Source organism: Neolamprologus brichardi, chromosome 17, assembly GCF_056152115.1.
Source record: "Neolamprologus brichardi isolate AB-2024 chromosome 17, ASM5615211v1, whole genome shotgun sequence".
Lineage (NCBI taxonomy): Eukaryota > Metazoa > Chordata > Actinopteri > Cichliformes > Cichlidae > Neolamprologus > Neolamprologus brichardi.
In genome coordinates, this window is record NC_142120.1 from 9,835,722 (window position 1) to 9,860,543 (window position 24,822).

Below are 24,822 nucleotides of genomic sequence, written 5' to 3' on the forward strand. Positions count from 1 at the left end.
TGAAGAGCAAGAAGAGGCGCCATCATGGAAGGACAAGGCCCTACAAGGTATGTACCACCAGCAGATAGAAGAAGCGGCTGATCTCAAGAAATCTTACCAGTGGCTGGACAAAGCTGGATTGAATGACAATCCAGCAGATAATAGGTAAGAGAAAAATCTGTGCTGAGTATTACCTGGAAGTCCTGAGGTCAAAATGGGAAACACCGACTAGGGTGATGGAGAATGACCAAGCTAAGATCCTGTGGACTTCAGATAAGTGGTGGACAAGCAGAGGAAGCCCACATAGCAAGCTGGTCTGGCCCAGATCTGGTATCAAGCCAGAACTGCTGGCTGACTTCTGGCATGGTAAGTGGTATGTCATCCAGATATGGGCCAGGCCTGGCATAGATGGCACTGGCATGCCATATCTGGCCCGATTGTGGTTTGGTTTATGTGGCCCAGGCCTATAGAAAACAGGTCTGGCCCAGATCTGGCATCAAGCTGGCACTTCTGACTAACTGGTGTCATGACAGAGTGTATGTCAAACAGATGTGGGCCAGGTCTGGCAATGATGGCACTGTTTATGTTCCTATTTTCCTATTTTAGTTAGAAGACCCAAATGCCATGTTGCAATACCATACTGCTATGGTAGCCAACCTTTCAAATGCAGGTTTGACAGGTTTGTGAGTGTGCACTTTATCCAAAACCTAGTGACGGTTTACAGTCAATTTAGAGAAAGTGTATAAATGTGGCGTGTTGTATAGAGCACTTTGCGTAATCTGGGAGAGTAGAAAAGTGCTATATAAGAATCAGTCCATTCAGTGTCTGAACAGAGTTTCATCATGTTACTTTTGCACTATTATGTTCCGGCGCATGTTGTTATTACATGGCTTGATTAAGGTACACATTAGGCTGACATCTGGGGCCAGAGCTGAAACTGTTCTGGGTCAGCACAGGGCCAGCAGTGTGTCTGCAACTGGCCTTGTGCTGGCCCATGTGTGGGCCACATCTGACAAACCAGATCTGGGCCACCAAAGGGCCGTCATTCTTTGTGGGCCATGTGTAAGCACATTGTGTGGGCCAGATCCAGGCCATACTGATTTTGCTATGTGGGAGACGGCCGTAGTGATAGATGTAGCTATAGCAAGTGATAGCAACGTGGAAGAAGGAACAAGAGAAGCTCGAGAAGTATCAAGCACCAGAAGGAGCACAAGCGGTTAATACTAATAACTAATGATTAAATGCAGAGTGTTGTGTAAGCAAATAGTGAATGGAAAAAAAGGTGAGTGGAGACGAAAAACTAAGAGCATCATGGGAACCCCCCAGCAGCCTAGATCTATTGCAGCATAACTAAGGAGGGTTTGAGGTCACCTGATCCAGCCCTGACTATATGCTTTATTAAAAAGGAAAGATTTAAGCCTAATCTTAAAAGTAGAGAGGGCGTCTGTCTCCTGAATCCAAACTGAGAGCTAGCTCCATAGAAGAAGGGTCTGAAAGCTGGCGGCTCCCATTCTACACATAAAGTTAGGAGGGTGTGTTACTGTTAAAGAATAGGTAATGGAGTGAGGTATGTAATAGAGGGAGTGATATCTGTCTGCTGGCATATATATTTGACCCAGACTATTTGAAATGTGTTCTGCTTTCTCAGCTCTAAATCTGCTGTCACTATTCTGTGACTGAGATAATACTAAGCCAGCAGAGGAGCGCCGTTATCTCCGTGCCCCAAAAAGACCACTGATATCTCTATTTCCTGTGCGGGTGCGTGCGCACAAATACACACACACATGCATAAACAGATACACTTCTTTCCCAAAAGTGCAACTACAGATGCATGCCGACACTCCCAGAAATCACTCAGCACAAACAACTTGGGCTGAATTTTTTTTTTTTTTTTCATTTTCTGTTTGTGAAACCCTGACTGCTGAAATAGGTGGAATATAAACAGTGGCATATTCATTCTGTCTCAGCAGGCGGAGACACACACACACACAGACGTCCTCTGAGTAAAGCACCCCAGGCAGAAACAGTCAGGGCTCAAATGAAAACACACATCTCGAGAAGAGATAAGCGAGCCGCGGCATCTTTCACGAGAGACTTTTTGTAGTTGCCTCAACAATTGTTGCACCGTGTCACCCACACCGCCTGGATTCACATCAAAGCCTGCGATGAAAATACACTCAGTTCTCTTTAGTGAACATGAGCTCCACAGTAACATGCTCAGCAGTGCCCCCGTGTGGTCATACAGGGACACAGAGCACATTCTTGCATTGAATATGACCATAAGACCAAAATAATGCATTGTACAAGACTGAAGGCTTTGCAAGTTGTCTCGCTAACATTTTACGCAAGTCTCTGAGAATTGAAGCCTCTCTGCTGGACATACTATGTGATCACACCATTTTTAAATCACCCAAGGATCTTTTCCTGCATTAAAAAATGTCATCAAATGTAATGTTGGCCAGCATATAGACCAGTGGTGGGTGCTGGCTACATGTAGGATTAGTGCAGCCTGCCTCTGGCCTGTACAGCGTTGTTAAATGCGACTCATAAACTAAAGTTTCACTTCCTGATCGAAAAGTTGAAAGCCTAAAATGCTCTCTCACTGTGCGCGAAGCTCTTGCGAAGGCTGTGGGCATTTCGACAGCATGGTGCAAGCTGAGAGCGTATATTTTTGTGTCTACTGGTTATCACGTAGCCCATATTTCCACTAAGTTCAGTTATAAAATCATTGTGGTCACTATCACGTTTGCTATGTTGTGAGTCTAACTGTTGCTGGAGTAGTGGCTGATAATTCGATTTAATCTATTCCTCTGAACGACTGAGAAAGACGTTTTTAACCCATCTTTTTATCGATTAAAGATCACGACAGTGCAGCAGTAACGAAACAGTGAAGGAAGCCTCAAGAGGAAGCAGAGAAACATCATGGTTAGTCTGCATGCAGCCTGAATCTAATGACTGCATTTTTGTTTCGTTTTCTTACTCTGATGTAAGAATAAATAAATACATAAAACAAATTTGAACACGTGATTTAGGATTAAGGTTATCCCTCAATCTTCTCGATACACTGCTTTACTGTGTGGCTTTTACAAATGAGTTTAGTTAGCCTAGCATAACAGCAGAGTAATCGGCTGTAATTATCATTAATGAGTCGTAATTATACAGCGTCAGGACGTCGCAGGGGGACGTGAGCTCAATTACTAACCACGTCTGCAGCCATGCTGCCTTCTCCATCAGCTCGTGTTGCGTTCAGCTGCTATTGGAAATTTGCAAAATCAGCACTGTGTTTCTTCACTGACATCAGTGGCTGCGCATCAAACTGCGTGATCATCATATTTATAATATTAAGCATGACTGTGGGTTGTAGCGTTTTTGTTGTATACAGTTGGTTTCATATTTTATTCTATTATTGTTCAAATGGAGTGCTGTGCAAAAGTCTTGGATCACCCCTCATTTCTCTAAAAGTGATCTTGAGCAACAGTCTAATGGCAGGGGTAGGGAACTCCAGGCCTCGAGAGCCGGTGTCCTGCAGGTTTTAGATGTGTCCTTGATCCAACACAGCTGATTTAAATGGCTAAATTAGCTCCTCAACATGTCTTGAAGTTCTCCAGAGGCCTGGTAATGAAAAAATCATTTGATTCAGGTGCGGTGACCCAGGGTGAGATCTAAAACCTGCAGGACACCGGCTCTCGAGGACTAACGTTTCCTACCTCTGGCCTAATGGTCCTTCAAAGTTTGTATCTGGACACTGCTTTTTTAAGGCACTAAACACTGACGTGTGAATTGATCAGCTATTAAGCAACAAAGTCAAGCGATGAGACAGTGTTTTATCTAGACATAAATGACTGAGCTGTATCTGTAGGAACTTACTGGTAGTCTGTCACAGAAACATGTAATTTATTACAATTTTTTTTTAGATAAACCTTGAAAAGTGACACATTTTACAGACAGAAATTAGTATTTTTGAACCAACAAGAAGCTGCAAATCTGCCATTTCTTGCACATGTTCTTTATATTGCACATGTTCTTTTTCAGCTATTTATTAATAAGTGACTTTTATGTATATATATGCCTGTATATATTGTGCTATTCTTAGTTAGGGTATTGTCTGTCTTTGTTAATGTTTGTTTATAATGGCGCACTGTAACGAAAACTAATTTCCCCTAGGGATCAATAAAGTATTCTGATTCTGATTTCTTGGCATTGTTTGTATTTTGGCCTTTAAAAAAATGAGGAAACTGAAACAAGTGGAAAACAAAAATAAGAAGCGGGAGGCCTAAACATAACAAATGGGGGCATCTTAAATTACAAGGAACCTTGCCTATGAGAGTTCAGGGTATGTTGAAGAATAAACGTGGTCATACCAAACGGTGACTTTAAAGCTCATTAGAATTGTACAAAATCCGTTTTTGTTTTGTTCGGGGTCTTTTTAATTGTTTGTTTTTTGCCTTATAGACTGTATTTCTATGTATGTTTGTACATGTATTAATAAATGTCTGGAATTGTTTCCTATTTTCCTTGCAAAATATTGGAAAATGTGGGTTCTTCATGACATTTTCAGTGTTGCATTGTAGTGAATGTGAATGTACACCTGTACATTTTTTCACATCTCTTTTAAACTGTTTGTAAATTAAAGCAACCAATGCATTCCTTTTAAAATGTAGGCCTACTGTGACATATTTTCATAAGTGGGTACATGTCTTATTCGTGCCGTAACAACAGAAAGAACACACATCGAGGACATACATCCCACCACTGGCTTCATTCTGGTCTGTAATTCAGCTGTCATTTATGTACTATGCTGAAAAATATCACTGTGCCCACAAAGGAAAGGAGAAGACTGGCGGGTAATTAACATGTATAAACAATGCAATTTCAAAGTTGAATTTGCAAATGCCTTATCGGGAAGGAAATCCGCTAAACAAATTAGTTAAACCTCAAGTACAGCCCGCGGAAAGGGCGTCTTGATGAGAAACAGTAAGCGTAAACAGCACATTTATGGTACGCAGGAAAACTAAAAGCCTGTCAAAGTCTACTCAGAAAACTGTTTCTTCTGGGGAGCACGTGAACGCAGCATAACGTACTCTTGCAGGAGATGCTTTTAGTCGCAGCTCGCTCACTGTGCGTCTGCAGCACAACATAAAAGAAAACAATGCACAGGAAGGGGACAGCTGGAGCTCTCCACACAGAGTGATCATGGCCGGTCGGTGGCGAGACGGTGCTCGCGTGTGTTCGGGAGAGCAGGACGGTGGCCTCAAACCGGCACGAAAGCTCCGCCAGCAGCAAGAACCGGGCTCAGACACAGGGGACGCGACGGAGCCGCCGCGGGGACTGCCGCGATGGATGCGGCTTTACTTCTACGGGATGCACGGCGTGACTCTGGATGTACTGCTGTCATCCTTACAGGGGCTTTTGCACTCACGGGACCCTAAGCTGATGGGCTTTTCCTCTCCGTATCTTTGCATCATGCATTCGCTGACCCATTTTGCGCTGGAAAAGATCTACTCACAGAAGAGGTGCTTCCGAGGTCGGCCTGTGGTGTTTCATCTTGTTTTCTACCCGTCCATCTACATCGGGCTGCAGATTCTGATCGGAAACATTAACACTTTGGCCGAGCAAGTGAGGGTGGTTTCTGGGACTCAGCTGGTAGTGCATTACATCCTGGCTCTCTACTTCTCTCAGGTGTTTCACAGAGAGCTGTCACATCTACAGTATCGCCCATCATTGTCCGCCGACCCCCAGCTGGAAGGCAGACCTCCGCACGGTCTTCCCGGCTTTGCGCGCTTCTTATTCTTCGGGATGCACGGCTTTCTGGACGAGGTCATTTTCACCTCTCTGTTCAACCTGGTGGAGAAGTCTGACAGGACCCTCAGCGGTCACACGTCCCTGTGGTCTTTCCTGATGTACGGAAGTTGCAGCTTCGTGGTGGAGAAGCTCTACCTTTACCTGCACTTCAGCCTGGGCTGGGGGACCTGGCGACGACTCCCCATCTACATCTGCTTCATCTACACGTGGGAATTCTCGTGGGGTCTGGTCCTGAGGCAGTTTAACGCTTGCTCGTGGGATTACTCCCACTATCCTCACAACTTCATGGGACTTATCACCCTGCTCTACCTGCCCGGGTGGATCTGCTTGAGTCTCTATCAGGACGTGCTGTCCAATTTCCTGCTGAGAATCAAGTGCACCAAAGATGTGCATGATTTAAGTGAAGAGAATGGAGACGTCAATGGACAACTGGAGCCAAACAAAAAGCAACTTTAATTCTAAGTTTGATGGTTGCAAACTAATATATAAGTGAGGAAGAAATACAACCTTCTAATTTAATAAGGGACATCCTATTTATTATCAGGCAGTAAACAACAAAAATCTTAGTCTACGTTACACCTTCTAAAAATGAACATTTGTCCATATATCAAAATATTGGTAGCACTTTATAATACAGTCCATGATCAAGGGTGTAATAGACTTAAATGGAATTTACATGTAGACAAACTTGAATAGGAGGGTAATAATTCAACTTTTTTTTACAGGAAAGCAGAAAAATGTTCTTAAGTACTGCATTTGTAATTTAAGTAGTGTACAACATCTGGGTATTTTACAGGAAATGAGATAGAAATCAATCATTTTAAGTAGTGTATTATTTCCATGTATTTTAGTGAACAAAAAAAGATCCAAATTTTATTCTATAATTATGCTCTACTTTTTATATTGATATTGTGAATTGCATTGGTGTGCCTCAGAGTATAAGTGGGCGGGTCGATCCAAATACTGTTAGATATAATATCGAAGCTAGTATTGGTGTTGGATTGATACTAGTGTGATAGGATTGATATTTTGTTTCTAGGTTGGACTCCAAGGAAAAGTAAACACCAGCCCGATTACTCTATTGTTAAAAGATCACATGGGCCACCTGTGTGGCCTGCAGTATTTGCAACTTTTAGTTTTTTTATCTAAGTGGGAAAGGTACTTTTATAGGTAATATAAATAGACAATTGAATATAATCCAGAAACAAATGCAAAAAGTACAGCCTATTTACAGTACAGGATGGCTAAACTCAGAGAAAAAGAAAATACCTGGACATAATAGACTACTTAAAATTATAATTATTTCTTCTTTCCTGTAAAAACTTGACTTTTTAGCTCTAATTCTAGTTTATCTACTGCTAAGTATTTACTAAGGTAAATAATAGGTATAATAGGTTAAGGAAGTGGTGCATTACTTAAAATTACTTGTATTATCATTTGTGCGTTTACCACTATCATTCATGCAGTACCTAAAATTATATACAGTATAATTATTTCTTCTTCCCTGTAAAAACTTGAATTATTACCCCTAATTCTAATGAGTCTACTAATAATTATATCTAGATTAATATAATAACATTGTCATTTCAGATAAAATACATGGGCATGCCAATTCTAATTCTAGAGTTATTGCTCTCTAAGCTGCGCTCTGTATTATAAAATGCTATCAGATTTTTAATACGTTTCATTTTCTTCAGGCAGGTGAAGATGGGTGTGCTTTTATTCTGCTCTGCCTGATATTTTAGGGTACAGCAAGGAATTCAAAACTTTGGACCCCAACTGTTTAAATTCAATTACTGCCATTTTTACCCATTTAGTGGAAAATACAGTTGTAACATGAACAACTTTTACATGCCCTCATGACTTTGAAAGTGTGAAGATTCAGTTTTGTATGGATTGCAGTGACTGATTTCCCGTTCTTCACATATAGCAGATGTGTTTTGGATTTGATTGCTTGCGTTATTCACCTATACATCAGCATGCTTTAAGTGTCCTATCTGCATGCTAAAATACCAGTAAAACTTTCTTTTATTCACTAACTCACATGTATCAACTAATATTCCAAAGTCAGTATTTTTAAGACACAGTCATCTGTTAATTTTTCACCTTTTTATTCTACTCCTTAACATTTCAAAACAAACTGCATCCACTCAGCTTGTTAACATGATTACAGGGCAATGCATGGCAATTCTTAGAGTTGATATAAACCCAGTGGTATATGTAGCAAAGGAATCCGTAGCTAAATGATTATGAGGAAACAAGATGTTGCAGTTTCTTTTTCATGACCCAAACACTGATTTGCTCGAGTGCCTTCCTGTGCAAACTGAGTCCAAGCGACACAAACAAAACTCAGCTTTTTATCTGCAAGTGCTACAATTGTGGGTCGCAGGTAGTGCCTGACTGAAAATGGATTTTGGGGGCCAATGCCAATACTGATTTTTTTATTGATATACAAAATATGTGACTTAGTGATATATGGGTTAATATAATATTGATATAATATAGGCCATATGTATCACCTGTATCATCTATATTCTCTAGATATTAACCTCCTATGCTGCCTCATTAGAAGTAATATGCTTCAATGAACTGCAAAGAAATGATTCTGCTCTGTGACCTTTTTGAACACCATTAAAATATTAGAATCAGTCACTTTGCACTTAGAATTAGAAACACGATGATCTTCTCTGGGATTGATTGATTATTTAGGGGACAAATTATTTTTTATCTATACAAATTTAGAAGCATACTTTGCACAGGTGCTTTATTTTTATTATTTTGTTTATTAACAAATATTCATATTAATTGTTTTTTTAGTTTTAAAGCCCTGTGAAATTCTACTGATATGATTAGCACTGAGAGCTGAACTGAACCCTACTCAGCCTAATACTTTGGCTACTGATTTTTTTTTCCTTGTTTAACCTGGCAGCTACACTGGTGTTCTTAAACATTTACACTCTGTCCCACATGAATAACTTTGTACAACTTACAGTTTTTTCCATGACAGAATAACTGTATTTTAATCATACTTAACTTTTGTGTTTGGCTGTGCACTTTTTGAAGATTTAAAAATAATGACCAAACTACTTTTAAAAAGGTATATATAAAAAAAAGAAAGTTTGAAAGAAATTGCACAATAACTAAAAAAAAAAAAAATCTCTAACTTGCAATGGCATGTACTGTATGACTTAGAATTTTAAATAAAAATACAATTTTCCTGTGACGCAGCTGGTATTCCTTCATTTCTTTAACATTTGCATTATTCAGCAGAGGCGCAATTACACCATATCTATGGAAATATTTACTTCCTGTTGGAGAGTCAAGGTTAAAAGTTAAAAGCAGTCCAGGCGTAAAGTGAAAGTGTAAATCAAACCCTTATACAGAGGTTTTACCCTGTGGAGGGTGCGGTTTCTTTTTATTTACTGACTTGGTGTTTGCGTTCTGCTAAAAGGCTAGGAACACAAAAGGTCTGCCAGACACTGGTGACTATAGGAAATACTTGTAGTTTTCCATACCACAAGCTTGAACAAATCTCAGCAGGTCCAAGCACACAAGCAACAGAATCAAGGCAATCTTGGTTTTATGGCTGCAAATCATTTTCTTTAGTGCATAAGATAATAGTTCCTGGCACAACCTGATAATATGTGTGTTATCTGTAATTACTGCTTTCTGGTTGAGTTAGCACTGATATGAATCAAATAAGACAGAGAAAATTGCAAAAAAGCCTTGTAATTCATTTAAAATTTTAGTTATGTGATGCTGGGGCTTTTTGTATGGTTGTGTTCACTTTCTCACTCCCTCTCTTTCTCTCCGCGACACCATGGAGATCATTGTGACATAAGCAAATACGAACATTTAGACACACACCACCCAGAGGATTCTGAGTGAATACACCAGTGACCTACAATATTTACTGTAAATCACAATGGGAGCAACATACACCAAGCCTCATTAACACGTTCAATCAGAAGTAATCTGTGACTGTTGTTTATAAAAATGAACATGCATTTTCAACATATCTTTTGATATCTAATACTAGGAAGTGAAACTGAACAGTTGGCTTGATTATTATGGCGACTTCCTTTCCAACACCTGAATAATAAAACATAATATGGTCCTTAAAACTTTACTAGACCAGCGGGAAATTCCATTAATTGATATTTCTCTAATAGTCGCCACATTACATATCTGTTTATGTCCTCGTTAATCCAAATGTCTAATCTGTCAATCACATGGCAGCAGCTCAGTACATTCAGACAAGTAGAAATGGTGAAAGCGAGTTTAAACTGACCGTCAGAATGGGGAAGAAAGATGATTTAAGTGACTCTTTGAATGCAAGTTGTTTGTTGGTGCCCGTTAGCGGCAATTCTCTGGGTGAAAGTGACTTGTTGATGTCAGAGGTCAGAGGAAATGGCAAGACTGGTTTGAGCTCATAGGAAGGCAACAATAATTCAAATAACCACTTGATGCAACCAAGCCATGCAGAAAAGCATCTTGAACGGTCAACAAACTTAAAGATGGGCTACAGCAGCAGAAGACCACATTTTGTACCGCTCCTCAGCTAAGAACAGGAAATTGAGGCTACATTTTGCATGGACTCACCAAAATTAGACAGTAGAAGGTTGGAAAAACATTACTTGTTCTGATGAGCTTCGATTTCTACTTCAACATTTGATTGTAAGTTCAGAATGTGGCATAATCAATATGAAAGCATCCTGATCCAAGTACTTGCTGCTTTTTGAGCCGAGAAAGACCCTTTATGACCACCCATATTTTGATGGCTTCTTCCAGCCAGACAACATGCTATTTCGCAAAGCTCAAATCATCTCAAAATGTTTTCTTGAACATGACAGTGAATTCGCTGTACTGAAATGGCCTTCACAGCCAGCATATTTCAATCCAACAGCACCTCTGGAATGCGATCAAATGATAAATCTACAGCAACTCTGTGATGCTATGTGTAATGCTGCCATAGAAATACAGGCATGTTTCCAGCACTTTCCTCATTTGTCATTAATAGACTTAAATAATCCACTGCTTGTCAGACCTTTTCTCTCAAGCAATCAAAAGCAACTGACAACGATCTAAACTGGAATAAAGGTCGGTGTGTCTGCTGATTCATGTTTATTTTTCTCACACAAATTATATTCGCTATACACTTGCATACACAAACACATTTTTAAAAGAGCCGAGATAAATTAAATAAATTACTGAGAATTTAAAATGAAAAATGTTTTCATTCATTCAGTACTTTGTCATTGCACAGAAAGAAATAAAAAACTGCTGCAGCCTTTCTTTTTTTTTCCATTTGCATATGCAGTCAAATCATATTCAAATACCCACTGGCTGTAATATTGTCAGGCACAGATGACACATCTGTGATTTGGTATTGTGTTTGTCGTTTATAGATTCTGTCAGTGGTTTTATTCATAGTACATGAAGTAGCCCTATGCTTACTGAGTCGTTTTTTGCTGACACAGCAAAAGGTAGCAGTATATATATATATGTATAATATAAATTTATTCAAAAATATTAATTGAGTTAATCGTTGACTATAAGCTCATCTTCTATGCAAGTAGAAGTTTGATTCTGGGTTCTAGACCAGACTAACAATTTAGTTTGTAACCACCAAATTTAATTGTCAGCTGCATTAAAGTTCTTATTAACTTTATCTTTAGCAGTGCTGGCCTGCTCGGTGTCATCTAATCCAACTTTACTCAGAGTGTGGGAGTTCTGGTACTGCCCTCGCTTAACACTGAACATCAAGGCCTTGGCAAGCTCTTTGTATGTCCTAGGAGTGCATTTCAGTCCTTTGTAGCACTGACAGTTAAATTTCCTGCTTAAAGACTTCAGGTCTGCCAAGCTTGGACTTCCTAGAACAAAGTAGTGTTTCTGAGTATTCACAACCCTGAAACTTTCAGGGTTTAGGTGGAGGTAATGGCTGGACTTGTAGTTTTTTCTGACACAGCGGCCATTTCCTCGGCACAGGAAGTTGCTGCACAGCTGGGCAGCTGTCGTGACATTGGTGATGTAAGGATTCAGGGTGGAGGTGAGGTAGGAGGAGAGGGCTTCACAAGAAAGCTGGAGAGGAGAAATAGAGAGAGGAATAAATAAGATCACTATAGTTGTGGACACAAATTTACATGCACTCATCGTGGGCATGAATGTCACGGTGAGTTCAGGCTTTTTATGGCTTCTTTCAACTGTTCTTTTTCCAGAGTACAATAGATACATCCCCAGTAATATTTGGTAAAATATTCCTTAGCAAGTTGCACCTCAACCAGATCTTTTCAGTAGCGATCAACAAGCTTCTGGTATAATTCTTGCTGGTTATTTGACCACTCTTCTTGGCATTATTGGTAGAATTTATTTAAATTAGATGGTTTCCTGGCCCAGCTTTTAGGCAAAATAAATGTAAACTTGTGTACACAAATTCTTGTTTTTTAACGTCACTGAACATGTATGCTGTACACTCTTTCCACCGTGGAAAAAGAACAGTTCAGAGAGACCATTAAAAGTTCAAAATTACAATGATATTCATGCCCGTGATGTGTGCATGTACCTTAAACTTCTGACCACAATTGTGTCGCCTAAAACAGAGCACAGCATCACAATAATTCAGTGACCGTGAATTGTATTAACATGTCCACGTGAAAAAAGAAAAAAAAAACCCTGATCAATACCACTTGCATTCCTATTCCTTAAAAACAAGACTAAAGCTAGCTTAACTTTGCTTAGCTAGCCTTAATGATTACTAAATGACGTTAGTGGGCTACGGTGGCGGTGGTGTTAGGTCAGTTTTGTTAAGACCAGACTGAAGACACTATATCGGTTGACGTGTATTGGAGTGGTTCAATAACATGGACAGATTAATTCTAATGAGGCATAGGATGTTATTGATTTTCTTACTTTATGTTGACTTAATGCAAAAATTTCACAAGGCTAGATCTGGCAAGTTTGTTTCTGCAGAGAATTAAGCTAAGCAGCTGCTAACTGTAGCAGCAGTGTCACCGTTTTATACATTCAAGAGCAAGCAAACTAGCATACATATTATAAAATGTACAGTTGTTCCTGTGTGAGAGCACTGTTTTGATAGATCTGTAATGTTACAAATCTAATATTTGTGATAAGCTAAGCAGCTGCTAACTGTATCAGTGGTATTACCTTTTGATATAATCAACAGAAGACAAACTAGCATATTTACATATTAGAAAACCAGCTATTCCTGACTGAGAGTATTGTTTTGATATAAGGTTTGTAATGTCTGGAGTAAGAAGTTCATTAACTGCAGAACAGGCAGAATTAACAAAAAATATCTTGCAGCTATAAAAAGCCTAATGCACTGAATATCAGACACTAAGGACATGTAATAAAGTTATTTAACAGCATGTAATATGTAAGGCAATTAAGATATGTAACTACAAGAATATTAATTACATGCTGAGGTCTCTGTCAGAGCAATTTAAACTGCAATTAAATGTACCATCATTGCTTAATTTAGGCTTTGCTGTTGTGGATTAACTATCGTGGTTGCTAAACCAGCCGCCACAATCACTCAGCAGATATTGTCAGTTGCTGAAGAGATAAACCGCTTCCTGTATCGTCTAATTAAAGTCTTTGTCTTGTTCCGTCTGACTGACATCAATACATTGTTATATCTTTCAGCAGTCCAATGGAGGCCTGTGGTGTGATGTTACCTGGTCATCATAGTCACCGCTGGCCCCCCATAGCACAGCACCAGATGCCCCCACTGCCACACTCTCCCCCACGGTGCTGATCAGATCCCCCTGGACGCAAATAGTTAATCATCTTCACTAACTGTTCGTTACACATGTAAAAAGACTGAGCCAATATTTAAAAATGTAAGATTAGATTTGATGAATGTTGGGCTGTTTCAAAGTTAAGCAATTTTCCATTTTCAGTTTTTAAAGAGGTTTTAAAAACACATTGAATTTTACAGAGATGTCCTTAAACTTCCCTAAAAAAGATTTTACTGGTATGAAAATTACCATTACCAAATTAGTATTCTATATAGTACTTAATTGTTAGTAAAGCAGTCCAGGTGCTAAACTGGCCTATACTTGCAATCATTGAAAGCATTTCGGACATTATGAAATTAAAAATATGGCAAATGATGCCCAAACTGTTGAGCGGCCCAGTGTTGGTGAAAAATGCTGGAGAATTTTTGCTTTTTTGCAGTTCATATTCTCTTAAAGAGCTTAAAGAAGAGGTGATGTAAGACAGACAGAAACGTGTCCATGTCCAAACTTTTCTGAATATTTTCTCAGTTGCAACATGTGACTTGTTGCTCTGCACTTTTTAAACTAAAAAGGTTTGCAAAGCATTGCATCATGGTTTTGACATGAGTTTTTTTGCAGCATGCTCACACAAATGAGGACAGAAGATAAGGATTACAACATCGTGTGGCTGTTACCACCTGAGAAGGATGTTGTTACACCAAAGAAACTGAACTCCCCTTAAAACTGGACCTCCTGGCTGGAAACACTCCACTCTAGGGATGTATTAAGTAACCTAAGATGTAAGATGTAATCTAGTCAAGTGTGCTTGCATTTACTCTCTAATGAGTTACTGGAAAAGATGCAATCTGTTTAAGCTGCAAAGTCATTTAATTTGTATGCTTAGTGCTTGTCATTTGCAAATGCCTCCCAAGAACATCCCAACTAGGTCAGAAAGTCATGCTGCAGAATATTACGTAATGTGCCTATGGATAAAGTGTTAAACAAATCCACATTTAAATTAGTCTTTGTTACCTGGCTGAGGAAGCGTTTGTTGTCATCAACAAAAACAGGACGCATGTAAACGAACACGGGTGCAGTAGCACTCCATCCAGGAAGGGCAGACACCCTCAAAGCCTCCTGGACGCGGTTTCTCACCATCAGAGCGGCTTTTGGATTGTCTGCTAGAGAGGTCTGAAACAGATTCAGGGAAAATTACCGCTTAAAATAATAATATTAGAAGTATGTCATCCATATAGGAGAATCACCAACCTGCAAGTAAACAGAGGGGTAAAGGGCCGTGCTTGACTCCCATAGCCAGAGCAGCTCATCATTTTGCCTCCTCACCTCCTTGGAGCACTGGCCTGTGTAGTGCTGGTCCTTCCAGCCATAATTATAGCAGTTGGGGAACAAGTAGAAGCCCCATAGATAGTTGGGTCTCATAGCTCTGCCCAAGGCCAACATCCCTGACATAAGATTCCTTGCAGCCTCCTAAGAGGAAGGAAGCCAGGAGTGAAGGAACGATGGCATGAATAATTAATAGGTGCTCTGAGCTCTGTATTGTATATAATTTATCATTAAGCCTCAAGCAAAGCACTCTGACCTGAAACTGCTGTTTGGCTTTTACTGTGGCCTGTTGTACTGGGAGGGAGAGATTAGCCTGCATTACATGGGCCACTGACAAAGTCTGGTAGATTCTTTTGGTTCCCCAATTTCTGTCCCATAGGGGGCGCCATTCCTCCCAGTCTATCACAGCCAGGCCTCGGTTTGTCCTGGAAGGAATGAGGAGGGTGATGGAGGTCAATATCAGCATTTAATGTGTCACTAGGGGCAACGACAGTATACTCTGGCCTACTTACCTGGATGGGATGTAGTAGTTAATATCTGCTCTGGCCTTTTCCAAGCTGGCTTTCAGGTTAGCTCTCTGAGGGATGCCACCGTAGAATTCTTTCCTACTTTTGAGGTCTATGTGTGGATAAAGACCCAGTCGATCTGTGTAGAACAGAGACAGAAACTGCCCAGGAACCTGCAGCAGGTACAAGACCCAATAAACTTATCTCCACTACTCATAAATAAGTTTGCCTTTTAAGACAGTTTTATAACCTCCTTAAGGTTGTATAAAAACACAACAGCTGCTAATTATCCATCATCTTTTCACTCTTACCTTGGCAGGTGTGGCCACTCCTTTAAAGGCTGAGGTGTCCAGTGAGACGTTATACCTTTTACACACTAGATCAGGGATATTCCAAGTAACAATGAATGGCTGGTGTTTAAACAGCGGGCCTACGGTGTGGGGAAGATGGGCAGGTGCAAGGTGAGGGGTTGTTGCTTCCAGAGAAGATGACGTGGTGTTGTAGGGAAGGAGGGGTGATGTTTTAGAAAGGGCAGGCAGTGTTGTTTTGGTTAATGCTGCGGAAAGGGGTGACACTGGAAGAGGAGACAGACTTTGAGGTGAGGTTGAGTTGGAAAGGGGAGACAGTGAGGCTGGCAGCAAAGGAGATTGAGTTTTAGAAGTTTTCGCAAGTTGAAGATGAACTTTTCCAGTAGAAAGAGGATACAGGCAGCTCTTGGTGTGAGGTGATTGAGAGTGTTTGTGCGAAAAAGGTGCTGTAGCTTTGTGGGACAAATTCAGATGTTTGCAGGGGTTAGATGGCAACCATGAAATTTGTTTTAGGGGTTGAACAGGATAGAAAAATGTATGGCGACAATGGCCTGAATAAGGACTAGGAGAGACCTCTTTGCCAAACAGATGGATATTTTTAGAAGTTATAGGTGAGTTTGCAACATCTTTGTGGGGTCCTGGGTTGATGAGTTGAACTGATGTTTCAGAGGTAGAGGACTTGGCATTTGAGTCAGTCTTGAATGGGAGTTTTGACAAAGTTTGTGGGGTACGTGCAGGAGAAGAGAAGGTTGAGTAGGACAGTGATACGCTGGAAGATTTTTCCACTGAAAGAGTGGAAATGGTAGCAGGCAGGATTAAGATTGATTTGTTAATGTCAGCAGCAGGAAGTGCCACGTTTTTTGGCGCCGTCAGGGCTGCTAACGCTAATGTGAAGAAAGAGATGGGAAAGATTGACCGGGTACGAAAGAGAAGCAGCAGCACACATCTTCTGCTGCTTTGTGCAACCGAAACCATCCTTTAACCTGCCTTAAAAACAGAACATAAACAAAAGAAACACTCATACCCCACAATATTAATATATAATCAGTATAGTGCATATTTCACTAAGATGCCCAGAGCACAGTTCTGTGCATAATGTCTACTTTTTTCTGAGTGGCTACTACACTTTCTTTAGTTACTGTACTGTATTCGTGAATATGTCAAGGCTGTTTTTAATTCTGCACATCTATCAATGTCAGTTCTAGCATGGATCACATTTTTTCTCTAATAACTCCAGCATAGAAGTCTCCCAAATGTTAATCCAACCTGACAAACCTGGCCTGATTTTAATCCCCTTGCTTTGCTAAAAATAACCTCAAGCTGCAAAGCATGTTACTTCTATGCATGATGATTTCTGTTACATATATAAATAGACTAGTAATCACAAAATACAAGCTCAAGACTGACTTAGACTATGTAAAAAGAAGCACAGTACCTGGACATGCCTTTATCCAAATGTCCCAGCTTTGCATGTGTCTCACAGAGTGAGAACGTCCTTACAAGAAGGGCACCGATGTTATGAAGGTGGAAGAGATAAACAGAAGTATGAAGGAGGCGGCGTAACATGATGAGTATCACTGTGTACTGGGATAGACTCAGGAAAGACAAGAAAATGTGTTGATCGCCCAGTGCCAAGTTTGACCTGGAGCAGAAAGGGGGAACACCTGGGTGTGAGGTCATGGAGCGTGCCATGTTTCCTAGTGCACGCATAGTGTTTCAATGCACAGCTTAGGCTGCTTATGACCTTCAGTTAGTTATAATGAAACAATTAAAACAACAGAAACAAAGGTACATAACTCAAATATACATTTAAAACAAAAAAAAAGAAAATACGTTGTCATCTCGTTTGATTTGGGGGTTTCGTCATGTGTTTTTCAGTGTGAGCTTTGTTGGTTGCACACTGTAAAGATACAGTAAAAAACTGATCCAACGCTGAGAACAGAATTGAGGCAAAGTAAAAAAGTGTTTACTGGCTTTACTTTTATTTTTACTTGTAAATATATAAGCAAGCTTGTTTAAAAAAAAAAAACAACTAAAAAAGCATAACACACTAATGCTATCATGACCAGCAGCTCATTCTGTCCCTGCAGTGAGGAGACACAAAAGTTTGACACCCAAGTGCCAAGGGAAGAGTAATAAATAAATATTAAGACACATTTCTCCTAATAGGAAACACAGGCAAAAATATATATATATATATATATATATATATGGGCACAATCATTGAAGTTTACAGGAACAAATAACAAAAAATGTAACTGACGCCTGCACTGTTTTGCCTCCATGTTACAAATGTTAACTCTGTTTACTCTGTATGTGCTCTATGTATTTATGTGTCTAGACAGACATGTGCAATACACCATTTGGTGGTAGTTATTTCACACATTAGTGGCACAGTGTAAACACAGGTACTTCTTTGACACACATACAGATGCTATACACGCACAACGTGTGTTTTTGTTAAAGCTGTGACTTCCTTAGAGCCACGTAGAGCTGAATTTGATATGACGTGGGCCTGGTCATGTTATATATATATTAGGGGTGCAACAATACTCGTATCGATATTGAACCGTTCGATACAGTGCTTTCGGTTCGGTATGCATATGTATCGAACAATACAAAATGTTTTATTTATTTTATCAACTTTTCTTCTGACGATGCTGTCTGTGGTGAGCGCTCAGTGGATCTGCGTTCGACTACTCCGCCTAGGCTGCACTGTGGAGTGCAGATCCACTGAGAGCAGTGCAAGCTAGCAAGACAGAAGCTAAGCTCGTTGCAACATGGCAACTGCCTCAACGCTACCCGAAAATGAACCTCCCCCACCCTCATTCAGATCTGGCGTTTGGAACTATTTTGGTATTCATGTGAAGTATGACCCTGATGGTAAGCGCATCATGGACAAAACTAAAACAGTATGTTGGATGTGCCACACAATGCTCAATTGGTGGGAACTAGTGCGTTAGCGCAGTTAGCTTGTTAACGTGTTGACGCCGTGCAGCCCCACACACGGGGCAATCCACGGTAACTCGTTAACGGAGATTTGCCACCTTATGGCGTTAATGTCATTTTAATATCACATACACATATACACATGATGTCCCTCAAGAAGACACTGAGAAAAAATAAAGAATAACATTGAGACTGTAACTTTGCCTTAAGTCATTATTGATTTTGTTTCTTGACCTTGAGTCCATCCTCTGCCAAGCTGCACCTGTGATTCTGCGGCTGTTCAGTGATGAGCTGACAGATAAGTGAATCTTTTCTTGGATCTTATCCTCTGCATCCTTACCCTATCACCTCTGCCTCCCACAGGGCGCCAGCCTGCACTGTTGAAACACTATTTTTTTTCAGTGTTTCAACTGAAAAAATAGAATGCCATTGATCAAAACTAGAATGTCTTTGATCCAAAGTAGAATGCCTTTGATCCTTTGTGATGTCATCATCTTGCTGAGAGAAAAAGCCCTTAAGTAGGAGCTTTGCTCTGTTAAACTTTACTGCTTAACGGACCTTGACCTGACAGCAAGCAAATCCTTTTGTAGAGTTTTGAGAGAATTTCACGTTTCTCAGCAATTCACCGACCAAGCCGATACATTTCACCATGTCAGCTAACCCATCCTTCTGCTCAAATGAACTTGAAATAGTTGAAGGGAGCATTTTGGGAAACCACTACAAGGTAGAGGCTTTCCTCAGAGAAGGGGGCTTTGGTATTGTAGCCAAATGTCGTGATACCAAAACTAACCGAGCTGTGGCTATTAAAGTCAACAAGACCCGCCCTGATATTCTGCAACATGCAAAACTGGAAATTTTCATTCTGGAGCAGCTGCGAAGGTTGGATCCAGATGCTGCCAACATTGTTCAATGGAATGGCTTTTTCCACGACGGAGAGCGGGTTTGCCTAAAGTTTGAACTCCTTAATCAATGCCTGTGGGACTACATACGGAACCGGAAAAACCAGGGTCTCCCCATAAGCGAAGTCAGGCCAATTTTAGGTCAACTCACAAATGCTTTGTCCCACCTGGGTTCTGTGGGAATAGTGCACGCTGACCTCAAACCTGGAAACATCATGGTTGTGAACTGCCATGAGTCTCCCATCAAAGTCAAACTTATAGACTTTGGCCTCGCATGTCCTGCGTCTGCAGTGATGCCTGGTGACCGTGTGGGGACGGTTGGTTATAGTGCACCTGAGGTTATGCTTGGCCTTCCTTACAATGAAGCAAATGACATACAATACAATACAATACAATTTTATTTATATAGCACATTTAAAAAAACCACAGGTATGCCAAAGTGCTTCACAGAATGAGTTAAGAGCAATAATAAATACAAATATAAAGCACAAAATACAAATAAAATATACTGACAGGCGGGTGACATAACTAATCAATAATACACCAGGCATAGTAGGCACCAGTGAAGTCCACACACAATGCTGAAGGTTAAAACATTATAAACATTAACAAAATGATAAAGATAAGTTCCAGTACACTAAAAATGTGGGCTCTAGGAGGAGGGGAAAGCAAGGTTAAACAAATAAGTTTTTAATTGAGATTTAAAAGATTGAATTGAATCAGACGCCCGAATAGCTAGGGGGAGGTTATTCCAGAGGTAGGGTGCGACAGCAGCGAATGCGCGGTCACCTCTGGTCTTGAGCCGAGATCTAGGTCGCACCAGGAGCATTTGACCTGCTGATCTAAGTGCTGTCCCAGGGATATAAAAGCTGAGGAGATCCGTAAGATAGCTGGGCGCGGTGTTATTTATGATTTTAAAAGTGAGCAATAAGATTTTAAAATCAATACGAAATTTAATAGGGAGCCAGTGGAGGTCGGAAAGAACTGGAGTAATAGACTCAAACCTGCCAGTTCCAGTTAAAAGACGCGCAGCCGCATTTTGAACAAGTTGCAGTTTGTGAACAAGAGCAGATTGGAGACCAGTATAAAGGGAATTACAATAATCTAACCTTGATGTAAAAAGGCATGGATAAGTTTCTCCAGGTCCTTATGTGGTATGTAGGGTTTGGCTTTAGAGATTAGACGTAGTTGATTGAAACTCGATTTAACTACGGAGGACACATGTTTGTCCAACTTGAAGGAACTGTCCAAGACAACACCCAGGTTCCTCACAGTGTCAGAAAGGGAGTCAGCAAAGGGCCCAAAAATACCAGTTAGTTCAGACCGAGAGAAGGGAGTATCAAAGATTACAATTTCAGTCTTCTTATCATTTAGAATGAGAGAATTGCTCAGTAGCCAGTTTTTAACTTCATTCATACAATCAAAGAAGTGTTGCAATGATGACGTGACATCCTCAGCTAGTTCAAAATAGATTGGAATGTCATCCGCATAAAAGTGAAAAGAAAAGTTGTATTTATCAAAGATTCGGGCCAAGAGTAACAAGTATAAAGAGAATAGCATGGGACCCAGCACAGACCCCTGGGGGACACCAGAGGTAACGGGGCAATGGAGGAGGCATAGGTACCCATGGTGACAGAAAAGGACCTTTCTGATAGATAGGATTTAAACCAGCTAAGGGCACTGCCTGTGATGCCCACCAGATGCTCAAGCCTCATTAAAAGGACATTATGGTCCACCAAATCAAAAGCAGAGGACAAATCAAGCAAAATTAACACCACAGGGCGCCCTGAATCAGCAATTGAGAGAAGATCATTAAAGACTCTCAGTAATGCAGTTTCCGTGCTATGGCGTGGCTCAAACCCCGACTGAAATTTTCCCCCGATATTATTTGCATCCAAATAGGTTTGAAGTTGGGAATGAACAATCTTCTCTAGGATTTTAGACAGAAATGGGAGTTTGGAAATAGGTCTAAAGTTAGCGAGGTCATTCTGATCAAGGGAGCTCTTTTTGAGTATAGCTTGCACTACAGTGTGTTTAAAAGCAGCCGGAACACAACCCGATAACAATGACAGGTTAATTCATGATAAAATACAGGGCCCGATAATGTTAAACCCATCTTTAATAATGCGAGATGGAAGGATGTCATGAGCAGCGTTTGAGTTTTTTAGGTGATCAATTATACCCTTAAGAGTAGGGAGCGAAACTGGATCAAACTGATTGAGGTTAGTAGAGCATCGTAATGCTGGGGCCTGACTCATCACAGGGGGGTGTGAGACTCTTAGAGATAAGATTCTGCCTGTAAAATGAGTTAAAAAAATTTCACAAAGGGCTAAGGAAGCCAATCTAGGCGTTTCAGGACAAGGATTGATCAATGAGTTAAAAGTCTTAAATAAAATACGAGGGTGATGACTGTTATCCGCAATGACACACGACAGAAAAGCCGCTTTAGCCAACTTAACAGATTTCTGAAATTCCAGGCGGGTCCTACAAAGGATATCAAAAGACACCTGGAGCCTATCTTTTTTCCACCGCCTTTCAGCCTGCCGGCAAACGCATCGTAAAGTGCGTAAAGAGTCATTTAGCCACGGCTGAGAGCAGCTTCTAGGCCTTTTTACTTTCATAGGAGCCACAACGTCCAGTAAAGAGGAGCAGGTAGAGAGAAAGGAGTTGGCAAAATCATCAACTGAAGAGGGTGTAGAACGATCAATGTCAGGGAGAACAGATTTAGAGAAAGCAGCTGAAAATTCAGCCACAGTCCCAGGATTGATAATGCGCACAAGACGTCGAGGACCCTCAAAGCTCTGGTCCAATTTGCATAGCTCAGCATCAAAGATGACTGGGAAATGATCGGAAATTCCAATGTTGCTGATGTCCCTGATACAAATGTCCAGTCCATAAGAAAAAATCAAATCAAGGGTATGACCTTTAAGGTGGGTAGGTGCATTAACCCACTGGATAAGATTAAAAGAGTCAACTAAGGCTAGAAAATCCTTGGCAAACACATCATCTTTGCAACAAATGTGAATGTTAAAATCGCCAGTGATAAGAACACGATCATAATTTAGGTAAATGATGCTAAAAAGTCACCAAAGTCGTTAATGAAAGTCTTATTATATTTCGGGGGACAGTAAATCACAACACAGAGAGTCAAGGGGGTTACAGCAAGTTCCAGCAGCTGGGCTTCAAAGCTAGGGAACATAGGGGAAGGCAGGTGCCGTACTCAGAATTTATTCCTAAAGACCACTGCCAGTCCTCCACCCCTGCCCAAAGGTCTCGGTGAGCTAAAAAAGGCACAATTCGGAGGAAGGAGCTCTGAGAAAGGGAAGGACTCACCGGGACGAATCCAAGTTTCCGTCATGAATAGTAAATCCAGTCCTGTAGCAGTAAAAAAATCGCTCACAATAAAAGTCTTATTAGTCAGCGACCTAACATTTAATAGCGCCATCCGAGTCGAAGACGCCGAGTCGCAGTTGGAAGCACGTCTCGGGCGACATAGGTTGCCATAGCACACGCCCCCTTTCGGAGGCTTAATCCAACATCGAGCCGGCGAGTAAACCACTGGGGCGGCAGGGCGGGCCTGGAACTCAGCATAGCGAATCCATCGATGCCTAAACAATCTAAAGGTAAAGTGCTCCCATAAAGTCGGGGGAAGGCGGAGAGCATCCACATCGACGTCGAAGCCAGCCACATACCGTGCCTTTAGGTAAGCGTTAATGCGGACATGGACACCACTCCGTTTACCCCTTTTCCTGTTGCGTCTCCTGCGCGAAGGAAGCGGAGATTAGCGGTACGTTCCTGAGAGGTGATCCGTCCGCGGCAGACTGGTATCTCCTAAATTCCACCACGGGTCCGATCCATGGAAGTATGACCCGTAAATATAGGGTGGCCGGAGACTTAGAAGAGTAAGCCGGTCATAGGTTAGCAATGTAGAGCCACCCGAATAGCATATTAGCAGAAAGGTAAGAAGCAGCAGAGAGCAGTGGAGACGGCCTGCCGAACACACTGGCACCATCTTGCACAAGATGACATGTGGTCTCTGGGGCTGGTAGCTGTGGAGCTTGGTACAGGCGTGCCACTCTACCCTGGAAATGAAGACTATGATGTTTTGAAATTCATCATAGAGACTCAGGGTCAGCCACCAGATCATGTTCAAGACTCTGGCGTGTACACTGAAGACTATTTCATTGAAGACAACGACAACCGACAGCGCTGGACATTTAAGACTGACCAACAATTTCAGTATGAGACAGGATATGAGTCCCTGGAGACAAGATACATAAAACTGACGCGTCTCGATGACCTCGAACAAGTAATGATGTTTAGACGAGGACCTGAAAATGGCCAACGTTTGTTTGTCAGCTTAATTAAACAGATGTTGGCCTTGGATGCACACCAGCGCATAACACCCTCGGAGGTTCTCCGGCATCCCTTTTTCAACCCTAAGAGTTCCCCTTGCATTGACATGAGTGCTGAAAGATCACAAAACCCTGTGGTCTTTCAGCACCCTTCAAACTTGAAATGCAAGAGATCACAGAAAATCAACTGCAGTTTCCAAGACTCGGTTGAATTTATTCAGCAAGTATTCGTCCCCACGTCAGCTAACCCATCCTTCAGCTCAGATGAGCTCAAAATAGTTAAAGGGAGCATTTTGGGAAACCACTACAAGGTAGAGGCTTTCCTCGGAGAAGGGGGCTTTGGTATTGTAGCCAAATGCCGTAATACCAATACCAACCGAGCTGTGGCTGTTAAAGTTAATAAGAACCGCACCGATGTTCTGCAACAGGCAAAACTGGAAATTTTCATTCTGGAGCAGCTGCGAAGGTTGGATCCAGATGCGGCCAACATTGTTCAATGGAACGGCTTTTTCCACGACGGAGAGCGGGTTTGCCTAAAGTTTGAGCTCCTAGATCAATGCCTGTGGGACTACATACGGGACCCGAATAACCGGCGTCTCCCCATAAGCGAAGTCAGGCCAATTTTAGGTCAACTCACAAATGCTCTGTCCCACCTGGGTTCTTTGGGAATAGTGCACGCTGACCTCAAACCTGGAAACATCATGGTTGTAAACCGCTATGAGTCTCCAGTCAAAGTCAGACTTATAGACTTTGGCCTCGCATGTCCTGCGTCTGCAGTGATGCCTGGTGACCGTGTGGGGACAGTTGCTTATAGTGCACCTGAGGTTATGCTTGGCCTTCCTTACAATGAAGCAAGTGACATGTGATCTCTGGGGCTGGTGGCTGTTGAGCTTGTTACAAGGGTGCCACTCTACCCTGGAAATGAAGACTGTGATGTTTTG

General features: G+C 41.2%; 2 protein-coding genes across 2 annotated transcripts; one reads left to right on the plus strand and one right to left on the minus strand.

Annotated features, from left to right (window-relative positions):
* Positions 1-5,080: 5,080 nt before the first annotated feature.
* Positions 5,081-7,491, plus strand: tmem229a (transmembrane protein 229A). Its single transcript, XM_006780654.2, has one exon. It carries the CDS (start codon positions 5,173-5,175, stop codon positions 6,235-6,237), a length of 1,065 nt encoding a protein of 354 aa, XP_006780717.2. The 5' UTR covers positions 5,081-5,172; the 3' UTR covers positions 6,238-7,491.
* A 3,912-nt stretch (positions 7,492-11,403) lies between these two features.
* LOC102799824 (hyaluronidase PH-20-like) lies at positions 11,404-16,688 on the minus strand. The gene is made up of 7 exons (XM_035907718.2): positions 15,682-16,688; positions 15,377-15,543; positions 15,121-15,289; positions 14,790-15,008; positions 14,553-14,711; positions 13,479-13,568; positions 11,404-11,862 (listed from the first exon to the last, which is right to left on the minus strand). Exons 1-7 carry the CDS (start codon positions 16,651-16,653, stop codon positions 11,416-11,418), a joined length of 2,223 nt encoding a protein of 740 aa, XP_035763611.2. The 5' UTR covers positions 16,654-16,688; the 3' UTR covers positions 11,404-11,415.
* Between the last annotated feature and the right edge of the window lie 8,134 nt (positions 16,689-24,822).